Below are 17,099 nucleotides of genomic sequence, written 5' to 3' on the forward strand. Positions count from 1 at the left end.
ATTAAATAGTACTAATTAGTACTATTTAATGTTCACGGTTTTAGTACGTGCACTCTATTTTGATGGATGGTAAGGTAGACAGCCAAATTGTTCTATTGCAAGAGCAATAAGGCAATTTCTAATCAACATTACTTGTCTATCAATATTTTAATTCAATTCGATAACGCGTTTGTTAAGAAGACAATTTTGCAGCTAAGAGATTTCCTAGCCTGTAGTGTTTGAGGGTCTGCGGTGTTACGCTAAAGCTCTCTTTATTATTTCCTTGAAATTCATTCTACGACATTCTATGAAATTCATTCTACGATATATATATACACATATAGTATATATACTTTTGATATACTTGTATATATATTGGAAGCGGCCATAATTTTTGCAAATGGCTGTATATATATATACATATATATATACACTCGATTGCAGAAACGTTGTAGTATACATTTATACATATATCTAATTTATTCAGTATATTTAATGATATGCAAAACAGAAAAATCGCTATGTTTATTGTTTGTTTTATTCAATGAACGTCAAAATATCTTATTCTTGTCCTTTAGACCGTACAGATTATAAATCAGTTGGTTTTAAGCGTTGGAAATGGTTATTTTGTATTATGCATCTCATTAGATATTTGTATAAATGTATAAATGTATACTACAACGTTTTTGAAATCGAGTGTATATATATACATATATATATATATATATATATATATATATATATATATATATATATATATATATAGAAAAGCATGCTTTAAAAGATATTTACAGAAACTAAACCTTTTCATTGGTTACTGGAATATATAAAGTCTTGCTTGATTTGGTCTTTACTAATCAAGTTCGTCTTTTAATGCAACTGACGTGAACCATGAATTGTATAAGACTGACGTAGTCTAAAAAAAATCCCAATGCTTTCTCAAACAGTCCAAGTGAAGTCCTATCTATCATGTTGCCGTTTACTTTCAAGTTTCAAGAAAAGTATCTCATGTGATATCGTATCCTCGCCAGAGGTAAGATTTATTCATTCCATTCGTCAATCCAAACAATTTAGATAATATGTCCGAAGATACCTTTTACTCTAGTTATACTAAAGATAATATCAGAACGCTACTGGTAGAAATTTTATGGCATTTATTATTAGTCAGTAAGATAATTACGTTAGTAATTTCAATATATAAAATATCAACTTAACGTTCATAAATTTCATGACGTTTTTAATAGATCTATTCAATGCGGAAATAAAAGTTTTTTAAACATTTTTTTCATTATTACGTTATTAGCATTCTCAATTTCTCATTCTTCATTATTGGACTTCGTGTTATAGGTATTTTGCGATTTTCATTAATCTCAAAGCTCAGAAATATTTCTTAAAAGTATGAACATTTTTGAGCTTCGTTCTTGCATTTTGTGCATCACCGATTTTTAATAATGCAAAAAGGAGCTTACTTGAATTCTAAGCTTAAATTTTCAAACATAAAAATATCAAAGAATATATATGTTAGCTAAAAGTGATGATCGGATCATATCAAAATCATTGAAACAAGTCTTATTTTAGAGCAAAGTTGTCATAAAAAAGTTATTCTGAGGCCATATGATCTGCATATTTTAGTTCGAAAATATTTACTGTCCATAGAAAACGGACAAAAATTTTATAGATTTAATTCTTATAGCGAATCACATATCACGAATGTAAAGAGTTTGCTTATGATTTCTGTGTAAAGTGCTTGAAACCCAAGTTTGTACCTACTAAGCCAAATAAGTATATTTGTTGTGGTAAGAAAATGCAAATAGAAGATGACACGTCAGCACAGTGTTACGAGTGTGGTAAGAACATTCGTAATGCCGTACCAAATGCTACCAAAGAGCAATATTACGCCAATGGAGGTCGTAAGAAAACACCTTATAAGAGAATAAAATACTTTAGAGACTGGATGAGTCATATCCAAGGTTTACATCCGGTATATTTAGACAACGAAGTAAAGAAGAAAATCATAGACCATTTAGAAGAGCCAACCCCACAAAGTCTACGGAAAACGCTGAAAAAATTAAAGCTAGGGAAATATTACAAAGCTATTCCTTATCTTTTGTCTGAAATTACCGGTAAGTCTATTCCCGAGGTTTCTGATATGACAAAAGCCGAGTGGATGTTTTGTCGGCTGGATAAGGATATTCCTTATTACCCTGACGTAATCTACGAAATATTTCACGAAATCGACCCCAACCACCCCCTCTTGGGATGGATTCCCAGGCGATGACGTCACATAGCAACGCCAACATTCCTCTTCCTCTTAGCAACCAGCGCTTTCACTTTTAAATTTGAAAAGTACACAGGGGGAAATGGAATGTAAGGAATTAATTTGCATATGAACCAGACAGCCGGCGTTCAATATGCAAATAGAATCCTGTTTCGCTCTTTTCAAAGCAGATGTTTACTGAGCAAGCTTTCTTTGAAGCTCTTCTTTTGCCTCCTGGTAGATCTTTTTGCGAGATTCCTCGGAAAGATCTTTTACGACTGTTTTATTATTCCTTATGTCCGTCTTTAATTTCTCGTACTTTTCCTCTTCGGCTAAGATAAGCGAGAATTCTACATCGTCTATTTTACGGTCACGCAAAGCCTTTGAGACAAGGTCAGTGATCGTATTTACTTTAGCCCTTGACAGAGCTATTGTCGTGTCATGCTTGGATATTTTGCTTGACAACTGTTTCATAATGCCCGTAGCAACAGCCGATATAATACCACAGGCTGCCCCAACGCCGGCCAAAGGAACTCCAACAATTATTCCCGGTCCAGTAAGCGAAGTAGCAACGCCGGAGCCCGTTAACACAACAGATATGGATCCTGAAGTTATCGAAATCTTATATAGCGTACTCCGGGCTCTAACGTATTTCTTCCTAACTTTTTCATAGTGTTTTGTCTGCCCTTCCAAGTAAGCCAGGATTAAATTTGCTTTGTTAAGTCTGAAATTCTCTGCGTTTAGTTCGTTAGGTGTAGTATAGGGAACATCTGGGTACAACTGAGGTACTGATGGTATAACATCCATTATATATACTAATGTACGACGCTTTTGGGAATGATATCGAGGAGCAGCCACATCATGACAACCGGGATTACTGGAATTGGAGGGCCTTTAGGAAGATGTTTCCGCATGCAGACCCTAGTAAGTTCGAAAGAAGACCCGATGGGATTTACTTCAACGGCGAAAGAATGTACAGCAATGAGGATTTGAAACCTACGCTGGTCGATCAGATAGACGATCAGCTGAAGCATCCTAAGATCTTACCGCCTGGTTATATCGAACATAAGCCCGTACATGTCGAACATAAGCCCGTACATGTCGAACCTAAACCCGGTTGGTCAAGGGAATTATTGCTTGGTATTAGCGCCTATCCGATACCCGCGGTTCCATTTAATAAACACCCAAGTTTGAACTTGACGTTGAACATGCGGGTTTCTAACAACCATTCCTTTCCGTTAAAGGTGCGAGATATCTTCAAAAATGTGCCCATTGTTCATACCAGTGCAAAAGAATCTCACGAATGGTTAAGTGGTCCCAACATGCGATACTGGCCGCAGCAACTGAACTTTGCGGTTTGGTGTGCCACTAGCGGCTGCGGCGTAAGTGCGAACTTGATGAAGAATTCGATATTCATGTTTCATTTTCACTTCACGGTTAGAAGAATACTGCATGAGATGGGTGTTATTGCATTGCCGGGAGATGCTGCGTTTTATCCTAGAGATAACAAATACGACGTTCCAGCCTATGACAGGCTTTGTAAGGAGTTCGGCGCTGTGGGAAAAGACTTTAGATGTACTGCGGGCGCTAACAATGGCCTGGGTCATGTTTGGGCGTATTGGGGTATTGGTGGACACGAGCTAAGTGATAAGGAAGTTCATGCATTGCGGCTACAGTGGAACACGGGATATCATAAAGAAACTCACGACAGTAGCACCTTCTTTGAACCAAATGCTAAGACCACTAAGGAAGTCAGAGACGGACCTCTGTTCAAAGACGAGGGTGGTAAGTATGCAGGGGCCAATCCACTGATTATTAAGATTACCAACGACGAGCAAACGAAGCAATATCTTAATTTCATACCCCCAGAAGGTAAAGGACTAACTAGAGCCGGCCTTGCTAGGCTGAATCGCAGCATAGAAGCTTACGTGTATTCTATCCTTGGAGCTCAGGTAAACACCCGATCTAGCATAATTGGAAATACTGGTGCCGCAGAAGAGACGCGAGCCGAAGCCCTGATTTTATTCGAAAGTTCGATCTTGGAGGGCGACATTAGCAAGGGCGTACAGCGTTACCAACTGGCCATACAAAATTCTAAGGCAAGGTTGGACTATGCAGTAGCCCCGGGCTGTTGGCTAATGCCCAGTAATTTATCTATAAATACTGGCTCCGTAGTAGGATACAACAACAAACTTCAACGAGCTACTAAGGATATGAAGTTTGGGGTGAATGACGTGAACTCTGATACTACCAAGGGCATTCCTCACTTCGTAGAGAAGCCAAAAAAGTCACACGAAACGAAGCTACCCGTAGTTAAGAAACCATCAAAGAAGGTTATGCCTGCGATACCTGAGGAATATGACCATAACTTACTAAAGGCCGGCTTAGCCACCGCAGGCGTTGGTCTGAGTTATTATATATGGCGATGAACAACCCCTACGTAGCTGGAGTAGATTGTGTCTATACGACTTACACAGGCGAGAACAAATACACCCAGGCATCTTGGGTTGATGTCACTGGGATGTCTATAAACCTGAACTACTCAGGAAAGAAGCTGATAATATGCAGCATTTGCATTGGCACGAGTAGTCACGCCAACGTGGGCTTTAGGTTCCTGGATGAGAATGGCATACTGCAGCCTATGCGTGTGAAGACAAACAACAGGGAGCCTACGCATTTCTCCGTAGAGCCCAACCCCGGCAGCGCCGAAAACATCTCGGTTTGGACTTTCCACGTGGTTGCTGATTGCCATGGGAAGGTAAAGCTGCAAATGAGAGTAGACGACACGGGTGTAGTAACGATAAATAGCATACATGACCAAAGAGATCGACCTTATAATCACGCTACCATTAGCACTCTTACGGTGCTTAGCCTTTAGAAGCAAATTTATTTGCTGAAATATATGAACCCACACGCGAAGGAAGATTGGTTTCTCCATTACCTGGAGGAAAAGGAGTACGTGGGCGACAAGTGGCAAGCACCGGATTGTGGGTGGAGGTTGGAGGCTTGGGATTAATCATGTGCACTATTTGTATTTCGGCGGGGTACTCATGCAATGCCGGTTTTAGGATCGTTGATGAGAATAACCACCCATTACCGCCATACAGGGTAAAAAGTAATACCAGGCATCCAACTCATTTTTCGTCGGAGCCTGTTCCTCCGCAAGGGGAAGACATAACACCGGTAACTTTCCATATGATAGCTAATTGCCAATATGCGAAGCTTCAAGTTCGCCCCAGCGATGGTAACGGCCGCATACGAATAAATGCCGCCCCGACTGTTAACCATTCGACGGATGCTACTTGGAATCACAAGCCCATTAGCACCATGAGTGTGCTGCCGCTAGTTCCGAATTATCAAGGCGGTGCGAATACTATCTTTACTTTTCCCCAGTCGAGGACGCCTCGGATGCCTGACGACGATAAGCCACCAGTAATACACAAGGACAAGATTAAGCCTTCATCTTCTTCAGGAGTACCACTCCAATAGCGACAACCAAGATCCAAATGTTATTCCCCACGAACTTCAACAGTTCACCGCCGGCCCTAAGTGCCAGGCCAAGAACGCTACCAAGCAGCCCAGGCAAGCCGGCTGCCATCTTTTTTCCCAAGTCCGTCAAACCAGAACCCAGTTTTTTCACGCCTGCGCCCGTAGCCTTAAGCGCGGATAGGATAACTCCTACTACGCTTGAAATAGCGACCGCAAACGCCAGCGGAATACCATACTTCACCAGAGCTCTTTTTACCTTTTCCTTGGTGGTAAGCCCCAACTCCTTTTCCAGGTTTTCCTTTTGTGCCTGTAATTCCGCAAGGCGTACCTCGAGGGTTTCTACTTCCCTTTGGGCTGCCTCCCTTTCCTCTTCGGGACGAGTCTGGTCCGCAACTACTTCTCGCTGCCGCTCTATTTGCCCCTCCAGGTCTTCAATAGCCTGACTCATTTGCCGGATTTGCTCTTCTTTAGTGTTGATTTCGGCAACCAACTGCCGCCGTTCCTCCAAAGAGCCGGCTATGGTGATATGCAAGTTTTTAGCTTCTTCCTTTCTCATGTCCAGGTCTCGTAGGGCAAGCTCAAAGGCCTTTTGGGCCTGGTCTCTATCGCGTAGGGCATTGTCTCTTTGTTCTCTCACCTGTACTATTAACTGATTCTTGTCGTCAAGTTCTCTCTTTTGAGCATCAAGGAGTAGTCGGTTTTGTCTCATGTATTCTGCTTCCCTTTCTTCCAACGTTTCTTGTAGCCCCTCAGCGCGCCTTTCTAACGCAGCCTTTTCGTTTAACGCCTCCAGCCGGTCTAATAGGCTTCTAGTGGCACGCTGGAAGCCTTTTAATCTTGAGACGTCACCCCTAACTTCACCATCTTCATCAAAAAGGGGTTGCGGTTTCGTCCAGCGGTTTTTGTCAGGAAATTTCAGGTCTTGGACGCTTATGAGGACTCTGCCGCCACGCTCGGTAAGCCTTACTTCGTCTGAGTCAAAGTTGGAATACGTATCTTTTAGCCGCTGCATGGCCGAGTTTACGGTACCTAAGTCCTCTAGCTCTATGTGCTCGCGCGTAAGTACGTACTCGCGTGCTTTGGGATGTCTTAGGGCCTTTACAATTCTATTCCTTAGGGAATCGTCAGGTTGTTGGGTGGGAAGCAGCGGTTCTTCGTCGCCGTCGTTAATGTCTTCTTTACCTTCCTCAGTGGTGGGGTCAAAGTCAGTAGTTTCGTCTACGTCCATTATATATGATAAGCTCAAAGTTAAACCCCAACGTATTACCTAAGCAGGTTGGCGGACTAAAGGCAGAACGCACCTTTCACCGCGTCACATTCACGCCATCCAGCGCAAAACCAGGGGAGACGCTGTATGTAGGCGTACCCCGTCTAACGGATAACCTAGTCTTAGTTCCTGGCACCTTGGCGTAAAGGTTTGACCTAGCGGTGCAGCCCAGCACTGTGGATGAAAGGTGTTGCGTCAATAACGTGGGCCGCAACCTTGTCTCTAAGATGAGAATTAAGTTTGCCGAGGAATCCCTTTTGGACTTAAATAGGTACGATCTGTATACCACCTATAAGGACCTATGGTTAACAGCCTTCGACCGCGCGCAAAGGATAGAACAAGAAATTGGTAGTCTCATCCTGCGTAAAGTCCGCACGCCTGTTAAGGCGCAGCCCACGGACTCCAGCGGAGAAACCGCAGTAGCAGATGCGAAGCGAATAAAGACGGCCTATGGTAGCAAGTATATCATCCCGTTGGACTTCGAAGTGATTACGAGTCATGGCGTGTATTACCCAAGGCAGCTAAGTGAGTTACAGTTCGAAGTAACCTTGGCCGATACGACCAACATCCTTGGAGAGATGTCTACCGCAATTAGTGGAGCCGTTCACCCTTATTCTATCACCAACTTAGAACTGCAGTACGAGACGGTATACAGCGAAGAGCTGGCCTGTAGCGCTGGCATGGAATACAGCTCCGGTAAGGCATTCCTTTACGACCACGTGGTGATGTATAAGACGTTTAGCTTCTTGGACAAGACGGACGAGGTTATCAACCAAAGCATTAACCTCCCCCGAAGAAGTCTCACGGGGTTAATGTTGGTGTTTGCCAAGCCCTATGAGGCCGGCAAGCGCGACTCCGAAGCCTTCCATAACCCCAACATTACTAACGTAGGGATAAATGTCAACGGCGTTCCAAACAAGGTCTACTCACAGGGAATAAAGCCTGCAGACGTGTACAGGGAGGCAATGCGTAAGTTTGGCGACCAAATTAGCCCTGAGGAATTCTTTAAGGATAAATATGCGTTATGGATCGATATGCGCACCACCAACGACGAACGCATGCACGGTCAGGGCCTGAGGCTGGTCAACACCCAAGACGGCATTACTTTGGAAATCAAACGCACAAAGAATGCCTCCGCGAGCGACGGCGATAAGATAAACTGCTACGTCTTTGTCGTGTCTGACGCGCAACTGAGCATAGAAATGAGTCAATTGAAAAGCGTTGCATATTAATGACTTCGTTGCCTCAGTCATTCTAGAATATTTTCGAAGAAAATATGGTATATATACCATGTTACGCGTCTTCGAAAACAACGACACCGAACTGCAATGCATTGTGCAAGGCGACAAATTGTACTTTAAGGCGAAGGCAGTGGCTGCTGCGTTAGGTTATGAACGTTCCAGGGACGCTATTAGAGCACACGTTTCAGAGAAATACCAGGAAAGATGGGCTGATTTACAAGGGGCTTCAAATCACCGCTCCCTTACTATACAGCCACATTCCGTGTTCATTTCTCAGCCTGGTCTGTATCAGCTGATATTTAGCTCCAAACTACCCAAGGCCGTAGAGTTCCAAGATTGGGTATTCGAGGAGGTCTTGCCAGCATTACGTAAAGCGGGTAAGTATGAAACAGAGCGGCGTTTTAACAGTCCTAACAAGTTGGTATTTAAGATCGAAAATGAATTCGACCTGCATAAAAAGGTAGTGGACTACATCCGCAGGTTTTACCCCCAAATGCTCGTGACCCCTGGTCTAGGTGAACTGCAGGATTCGGACGGCCAACGTATAAAGTGCTGGCAGAAAGGATATCAACGCCGTCAACCCGACCTCCTTATCTTGAACGCACACGTGCGATACCGTGGTTCTGCTTGGAGCTGAAGACCCCTAAAGGCAAAGGGGTATTATCTGAGGACCAACGTCGCCTGTTGCACGAATACGAAAGAAATGGTTATAAAGTAATGATCAGCAACGATTACGACGACATCTGCAGAGCCATCACGGAGTATGCACAAGGAATGCGTTTACCATGTAGGTGGTGCTGTAAGCGCTTTAAGAACGCGGACACTTTAAAGACGCATCTTAAAATGTTTCATAGAATATATGGAGTTTGAGGCTGTAAGGCAGATACACTGGAGAGACTTAAAGGAGGGCGTTACGTATGAAATAAAAAATTATGTAGCCTTTGAAGACATTGACAGGCTACGGTTGTTATTGGCGCATGAGGGTGTTACGTACAGCCTGTGGGCGCCGGATCGCGTCCGATACATGATAGAGGGGCAGGAGTTTACGCATCTGAGGTCGTATGGGAAGAAGGATGGTCGCTGGGCGTTTGACGTCGCAAAGTGCGTCCTTCCTTCGCCTCTATGTAGTTAGGCGCATTTAAAGTAGGGTCGTCGGCAGTGCTCCGCGACTCTTTTTTAACGATGCATTCTGCAGGGGGTTCACATGTAATACAGTCCATATATTGAAAAGGCGATTAGGAATCCTCCAAGAAATGCTGCTGCGTAGGCTATCATATATACTTGTCAGAAACCCCCTCAGAATGTTAAGATGTGGTTAAATTCTTGTTAAGGAAGGTCGGAAACTATCTCAGAAACCACCTCAGAATGTTAAGGTGTGGTTAAATTCTCGTTAAGAGACAGTTGAATATGTGTGCCTCCTCTCTTACGCATCCACAGGTCGCACACTGCTGCCTCCAATGTTTCCTGTTAGTCCATGGGACACCTTCTAAGGTATCAAAGTGGAGTAATGTCCTACTTATCTTCCTAAAGTAGTCTATTCGATTCCTTAGGTAATCATCTCTATGCTCACAACGACTCATCAGATCGCCGCATTGGTAACAATCCACTCCTTCCAGATCGTACTTCTCTGAAAGGTATCGGTATGTCCTTTCATGTCTTTTCTTATGTGTCTGAAGACGTTGGCGGCTACTAAGAACCTTAGCACAGTAACTACATTCTGTTGTCCTACGGCAAACGCCCTTCTTAACATGCTGCTGTAGTTTCTGTAAGATACTGAACTCCCTGTTACAGTCATTGCAGGCCTTACTGATTGGCTCCTTTGTGCAAACTTCATGCCAAACATGGTATTGCAGTCTTTGTTTGGTACTAAATACCTTCTTACATTTCAAGCAGTCCATATATACTTAACAATATTTTAACCTCCATTTAACATTCTGAGTCATCTTTTGGAGGAGTTTCCGACCTTCCTTAACAAAATGACAACCATATCTTAACATTAGATTGGGTAGCACATGAAGTCCACGACGGACTCCTTAGCCCACATTGCCATCGTTACCAGCGCACCAAACCGTTCTGCGCGCTTTAGACCACACATTTCCTCATAAAGCTCCTTTACACGTTCGTTCAACCGGCCTATCTCCTCCCTTTGCATTTCGACCGTCCTCTCCAGGTCTGACTTTTCTTTAACGACGTTAACCATTGCTTTGACTGCTTCCACTGGCTCCATATATACAATGGATCCGAACCATATTCCTTGTAACGCTCTGATAGTAGGACCCACCGGCTGCGGAAAGACCCAATTCGTGGTAGAGCAGCTATTAGGACCCTTTAGATACCGTTTCGACTATATCGTGCTATTATGCCCCACCTACGTGAATAACCGCACCTGGACGGGCGTAGGCGCTAAAGATGACGACTTCTTCGTAGATATCTTAGACCCCAATGAGTTATCTGGACATTTGAAGTTTTGGCACAAACAATTCCCTAAAGATACGCAAACCCTCCTTATACTGGATGACATTGCCTGCGGGGACGACGTAAAAAGACGCACGTCGGAGCTCGTTAAACTCGCCTTTAGCGGCAGGCATGACAATATTAGCGTTTGGTTGCTCTCGCAGCAGCTTACCAGTGTCTCTAAGCCCTTCAGGGAAAACATAGGTTCACTTGTCGTATTTTATACTCCGAGCAAGTCTGATCTGGAAACCATCTTAAGCGACTACGGCGGTGAGATATCCAAGGAACAGTTACACGAATACATGCGGCATTTAAAAACGCACCAACATTCCAAAATGATCTTCTCTTTGAGGTTTCCGTATGATGTCCAAATCTCGCTGCGCGAGCTTCGAGCGTAGATATATATGGAGATTGAGCAGCTGATAGATGAAGTCCCCACACAGTTAGATGAAAGTAACCTTAAGGAACAACTTAACATCCTGGTGCCTTCTGGGAAGTGCAAAGAAATGATAGGCAAGGAACTTACCCATGAGCAGGTTAATAAGTTGTCGGAAGAGGAGGTTAAGAAGTTCCATAAGAGGTACGAGGCCGCCCTTGCAAGTAAGACCACGGACGCCGTAGCAGACTCCGCTATCCGACTTGCGACTAAATTGCTTGGACTTGCACTGCCCATAGACGACGTGGAGCAACTGCGGAAGGACATAAGCGAGGACTATGTCATCGCCCAAGAACTTAAGATAACCTGTGGGTGGTTGTCTTTGAAGTGCGGTAAGTTAATGGCAGTCGCCTATGCGGCACTTCGCATAGCTCAGCACGTCGACTTGAAGGAACTTACGACGTCTTGGAAGGACTTCAAGAAGGACAGAGAAGTCGAAAAGGTCTTCCAGGCAGCACTTGCTGAGGTACCTGATCAAGTCGCCTCAAGTACTTAGTCAAGTCGTCCTCAGGAATTACCCAGGTCGCCTCAAGTACTTAGTCAAGTCGTCCTTAAGTACTTGCTCAGGTCCTATTAAGTTACTTATCAAGTCCTTCAAGTCCTTAGTATAAATGAGTGAAGCTGAATCAAAGGTGGAGGAACCCGAGCAAAAGATTACCAAGGCTAAATCTCCAGGCAGAGTCGCTGCCGGAAAGAAGCTCGCGGAGATGAATAAAAAGAACAAAGCAAAGAAAGAGGAAAAGGTGGAAGAGAAAGAAGAGGAATCCTTTATTAATCCGGGATACGTCATTGGCGCGTTGGGAGTCATCATAGCAGCAGGTAGCCTTTACTTACAATGGAAGGCAGCAAAGCCAAAGGTAGAATTAGAACACGTGAGCAGCAGTAAGGGGGACTCGCGATCACCATTCGGAATTGCCCGGGTTACCCGTGTTTACGCACTAGCGTCCCCCGCGGGAATTACCCGTGTTCTGTTATATGTTGCGCGAATGTTAAGATAATTGTCTTATATATGCATGAATGTAAAAGTTCACCAATGACTTCTGTATAATTTGCCTAAGATCCAAAGTTAACATACCTAAGTCCAAGGGTTTCTGGTGTTGTGGTAAGAAAATGCAAATAGAAGACGACACGTCAGCGCAGTGTTACGAATGTGGTAAGAATATTCGTAATGCCGTACCAAATGCTACCAGAGAGCAGTATTACGCCAATGGAGGTCGTAAGAAAACGCCATATAAGAGAATAAAATACTTCAGGGACTGGATGAGTCATATCCAAGGTTTACATCCGGTATATTTAAACAACGAAGTAAGGAAGAAAATCATAGACCATTTAGAAGAGCCAACCCCGCAAAGTCTACGGAAAACGTTGAAAAAATTAAAGCTAGGGAAATATTACAAAGCTATTCCCTATCTTTTGTCTGAAATTACCGGTAAGTCTATTCCTGAGGTTTCTGATACGACAAAAGCCGAGTGGATGTTTTGTCGGCTGAATAAGGATATTCCTTATTACCCTGACGTAATTTACGAAATATTTTACAAAATAGACCCCAACCACCCCCTGTTAGGATGGATTCCGAGAAAATAAAAATGCAAAACTGGCGTTTATTTTGCCAGAAACCCCACTGGGGAATGCATCGCGCAGAACACCAAGCTATCCCCAGTGGGGTTTTTTGCATTTTGGGCTTACGGGGCTTATTTCATCCCGCGCCAGAGGCCCTCTAGTACATACACATATATCTTTCTTACGACCCACCAGAGGGTGAACTCCGGACAGCGTCCCGAGACACCCCCTGACTTTTCCAATCGTGAATCGCACTTTCTACCCCTCCCCCCACGGTTGCTGTGAGTGGGGGAGGCTTTTTTTTCACTCACAGCAACCGGTCCAAATGCGTCTACAGCGAGGCTCGAACTCGGGACTTTAGGCCTCCCCAGCTCCAAAGTCCACGATCACGAGCGAACGCCAGACACATCTGGACGCTGATGTATGTGAAAATTATTATATTTAATTTGCATAATTTCTAGACTGACGTTCGATATGTAAATAGAATCCCGTCACGCTCTTTTCGAAGCAGATGTTTACTGAGCAAGCTTTCTTTGAAGCTCTTCTTTCGCTTTTTGGTAGATCTTTTTGCGAGATTCCTCGGAAAGATCTTTTACGACTGTTTTTTTATTCCTTATGTCCGACTTTAATTTCTCGTATTTGTCTTCTTCGGTCAGAATAAGCGAGAATTCTACGTCGTCTATCTTTCTGTCACGCAAAGCCTTTGAGACAAGATCGGTAATTGTATTTACTTTAGCACTTGACAGAGCTATTGTAGTGTCATGCTTGGATATTTTGCTTGACAACTGTTTCATAATACCCGTAGCAACAGCAGAAATAATACCACAAGCTGCCCCAACGCCGGCCAAAGGAACTCCAACAATTATTCCCTGCCCGGTAAGCGAAGTAGCAACGACAGAGCCCGTTAACACAACAGATATGGATCCTGAAGTTATCGCAATCTTATGTAGCGTACTCCGGGCTCTGACGTACTTTTTTCGGACTTTTTCATAGTGTTTTGTCTGCCCTTCCAAGTAAGCCAGGATTAAATTTGCTTTGTTAAGTCTGAAATTCTCCGCGTTTAGTTCGTTAGGTGTAGTATAGGGAACATCTGGGTACAACTGAGGTGCTGATGGTATAACATCCATTATATATACTAATGTACGACGCTTTTGGGAATGATATTGAGGAGCAGCCACATCACGACAACTGGAGGGCCTTTAGGAAGATGTTTCCGCATGCAGACCCTAGTAAGTTCGAAAGGAGACCCGATGGGATTTATTACCAAGGCTCCAGGATGTACAGCAATGAGGACTTAAAGCCAAAGCCGGTATCCAAGCCCAAGCTCCGCCTAATTTTCCAAGGAATCTATTAATGACCAAGGAAGATTATCCATTTTACGACGCTGAAGGTGGTGTAAACAACTTCGAAAAATTGGTAACGCACCTGAAGATTTCAGTGGGTAAACAATCATTTAACATAGTAGTAAGAAATATCTATAAGAATACGATGTTGAAGCATACGTCAGGTAAAGAGGCCAGGGAATGGTTAGCAGGACCCAACATGCGGTATTGGCCGCAGCAGTTAAACTTTGTTATTTGGGCTGCCACTAAAGGTTGTGGTGTTGCCGCGGACATGTTTCACATTTCATTTATGCGGTTTCACGTTGCCTTTACGGTAAGGAGGTTGTTGAAGGAGATTAACGTACCCCTACCGGGAGATAAGGCATTTGATCCAATGAATAATCGCTATGACGTCGCAGCCCTGGAAAGGTTAATTAATGAGTTCAAACCACAGCAAAAAGATTTTCGTTATAAGGAGGGTAAGACGCATGGGCTGGGTATAATTTACGTTTGGGGTGCCAATGGTGAGAAGCCAGCCGACTACGGGCATCAGGAATACCCAAGTGATAAGTTAGAGTTCGGTGATATGGGTGGTGATAAGGGCAATAATTCATTAATTACTAGAATTCAAACGAACTACCCCGGCACTTGGGATCCGTTTGTGTTAATGAAAGGAAAAGGTTTAAGAAATTTCGCTAGGATTAACCGCAGCATAGAGGCATTCGTGTACTGCATCCTGGGAGCGCAGGTAAATACCCGCAGCCCCATTGTTGGTTCCCAAGGCGCTTCACAGGAAACGCAACAAGAATTCCTAACCCTGTTTGAGTCCGCAATAATAGAAAATGACATATCCAAGTCGACGCAAAGATATCAATTAGCGGTGCAGCAGTCTAAAGTGCGACTGGATTACGCTTTGTCGCCTGGCTGTTGGTTAATGCCAAGTAATTTGGTTATTAACACCAATTCCGTCGTGGGTTACAACAACAAACTTCAGCGAGCTACTAAGGATATGAAGTTTGGGGTGAATGACGTGAACTCTGACATGGCCAAGGGCATTCCTCACTTCGTAGAGAAGCCAAAAAAGGAACACGCAGAAAAACCATTAAAAAAGGTGTATGTAGAAAAGCCGCCAAAGAAACCAATAAAGAAGGTTACCGAGGAATATGACCATAACTTACTAAAAGCCGGCTTAGCCGCCGCAGGCGTTGGTCTGAGTTATTATATATGGCGATGAACAACCCCTACGTAGCTGGAGTAGATTGTGTTTATACGACTTACACAGGCGAGAAAAAATACACCCAGGCATCTTGGGTTGATGTCACGGGCATGTCCGTGAATTTGAATTACTCAGGAAAGAAATTGATCCTTTGTAGTATTTGCATTGGTACGAGCAGCCATGCCAACGTCGGCTTTAGGTTCCTGGATGAGAATGGCGTACTGCAGCCTATGAGAAATAAGACAAACAACAGGGAGCCTGCGCATTTCTCCGTAGAGCCCACCACGACCAGCGCAGAAAATCTATCTGTTTGGACTTTCCACATGGTGGCCGATTGCCATGGGAAGGTAAAGCTGCAGATAAGAGTAGACGATACGGGAAAGGTTGCGGTAAATAGCATAGAAAATCAAAGGGATACAGCCTACAATCACGCTACCATTAGCACTCTTACGGTGATTAGTCTTTAAATATATGAACCCACACGCGAAGGAAGATTGGTTTCTCCATTACCTGGAGGAGAAGGACTACTTAGAACAGCATTGGTATGACACCGGGCTGTGGGTGAAGGTTGGGGGCCTGGGATTAATCATGTGTACTATTAGTATTTCAACGGCGTATTCATGTAAAGCCGGGTTTAGGATGGTCGATGAGAATGACCATCCATTACTACCTTACAGAAAGAAAGATAATAATAGGAACCCAGTTCATTTCTCGTCGGAACCCCCACCACCGACTGTAGAAGACTTAACACCAGTAAGTTTTCACATGATAGTCAATTGCCAATATGCGAAGATACAAGTTCTCCCCAACCGCGTTGCCTACCTTCGGATAAATGCCGCCACAGTAAAGGCAAACCCCCCGACTGACGCAGCTTGGAATCATAAGACCATTAGCACCATGACCGCCATACCGCTAGTTCCGCATTATCAAGGCGGCGCGAATACTATCTTTACTTATCCCCAGTCGAGGACGCCTCGGGCGCCCGACGACGATAAGCCACCAGTAACATACAAGGATAAGATTAACCCTTCATCTTCTTCAGGAGTACCACTCCAATAGCTACGACTAATATCCAAATGTTATTCCCCACAAACTTTAGCAGTTCTCCGCCGGCCCTAAGTGCCAAGGAAACAACCGAACCCAGCAGCCCAGGAAGACCGGCTGCCATCTTTTTTCCTAAGTCCGTCAGCCCATTGCCTAATTTCTTTACGCCCGCGCCTGTAGCCTTAAGCGCGAACAAGATCACGCCTACTACGCTCGAAATAGCGACCGCAAATGCCAGCGGAAGACCATACTTCAAAAGGGCTCTTTTTACCTTTTCCTTGGTGGTAAGCCCCAGCTCTTTTTCCAGGTTGTCCTTTTGCGCCTGTAATTCCGCGACTCTTTCCTGAAGGGCTTCTAATTCCCTTTGTGCTGCCTCCCTTTCCTCTTCGGGACGAGTTTGGTCATTGATTATTTCCTGCTGCCGCTCTATTTGTCCCTCCAGGTCTTCAATAGCCTGATCTCTTTGCCGGATTTGTTCTTCCTTAGTGTTAATTTCGGCAACCAACTGCCGCCGTTCCTCTAAAGAGCCAGTTATGGTGGTACGTAAGTTCTTAGCTTCTTCCTTGCTTATGTCTAGGTCTTGCAGGGCAAGTTCGAAGGCCTTTTGGGCTTGGTCCCTATCGCGTAGGGCTTTGTCTGTTTGTTCTCTCATTTCTATTATTCTTTGGTTTTTATCGTTAAGTTCTCTCTTTTGAGCATCGAGGAGTAGTCGGTTTTGTCGCATGTATTCTGCCTCCCTTTCCTCCATTGTTTCCTTTAGTCCTTCGACTTCCCTTATCGCTTCGATGCCTTTTTGTTGCCGCTGCATTAGGGTCTTGAACTTTTCAAAGTCTT

General features: G+C 44.0%; 2 protein-coding genes across 2 annotated transcripts in view; both read left to right on the forward strand.

The window, feature by feature from the left end:
• The first annotated feature begins 845 nt into the window (after nucleotides 1-845).
• The window catches only part of LOC116287844 (uncharacterized), a 58,595-nt gene continuing 42,341 nt past the window's right edge, over nucleotides 846-17,099 (forward strand). Inside the window, exon 1 of the mRNA XM_089028347.1 lies at nucleotides 846-1,012. The gene's annotated coding sequence lies outside the window, so the exon portion shown is untranslated. The remainder of the gene's footprint in view (nucleotides 1,013-17,099) is intronic.
• Nucleotides 3,140-4,847, forward strand: LOC148911900 (uncharacterized). The gene has a single exon (XM_089028447.1). It carries the CDS (start codon nucleotides 3,208-3,210, stop codon nucleotides 4,663-4,665), a length of 1,458 nt encoding a protein of 485 aa, XP_088884573.1. The 5' UTR covers nucleotides 3,140-3,207; the 3' UTR covers nucleotides 4,666-4,847.

Source organism: Actinia tenebrosa, unplaced genomic scaffold (genome assembly GCF_029948245.1).
Source record: "Actinia tenebrosa isolate PJP-AT-01 unplaced genomic scaffold, QUT_ActTen_1.0 PGA_scaffold12__29_contigs__length_12842862, whole genome shotgun sequence".
Classification (NCBI taxonomy): Eukaryota; Metazoa; Cnidaria; class Anthozoa; order Actiniaria; family Actiniidae; genus Actinia; species Actinia tenebrosa.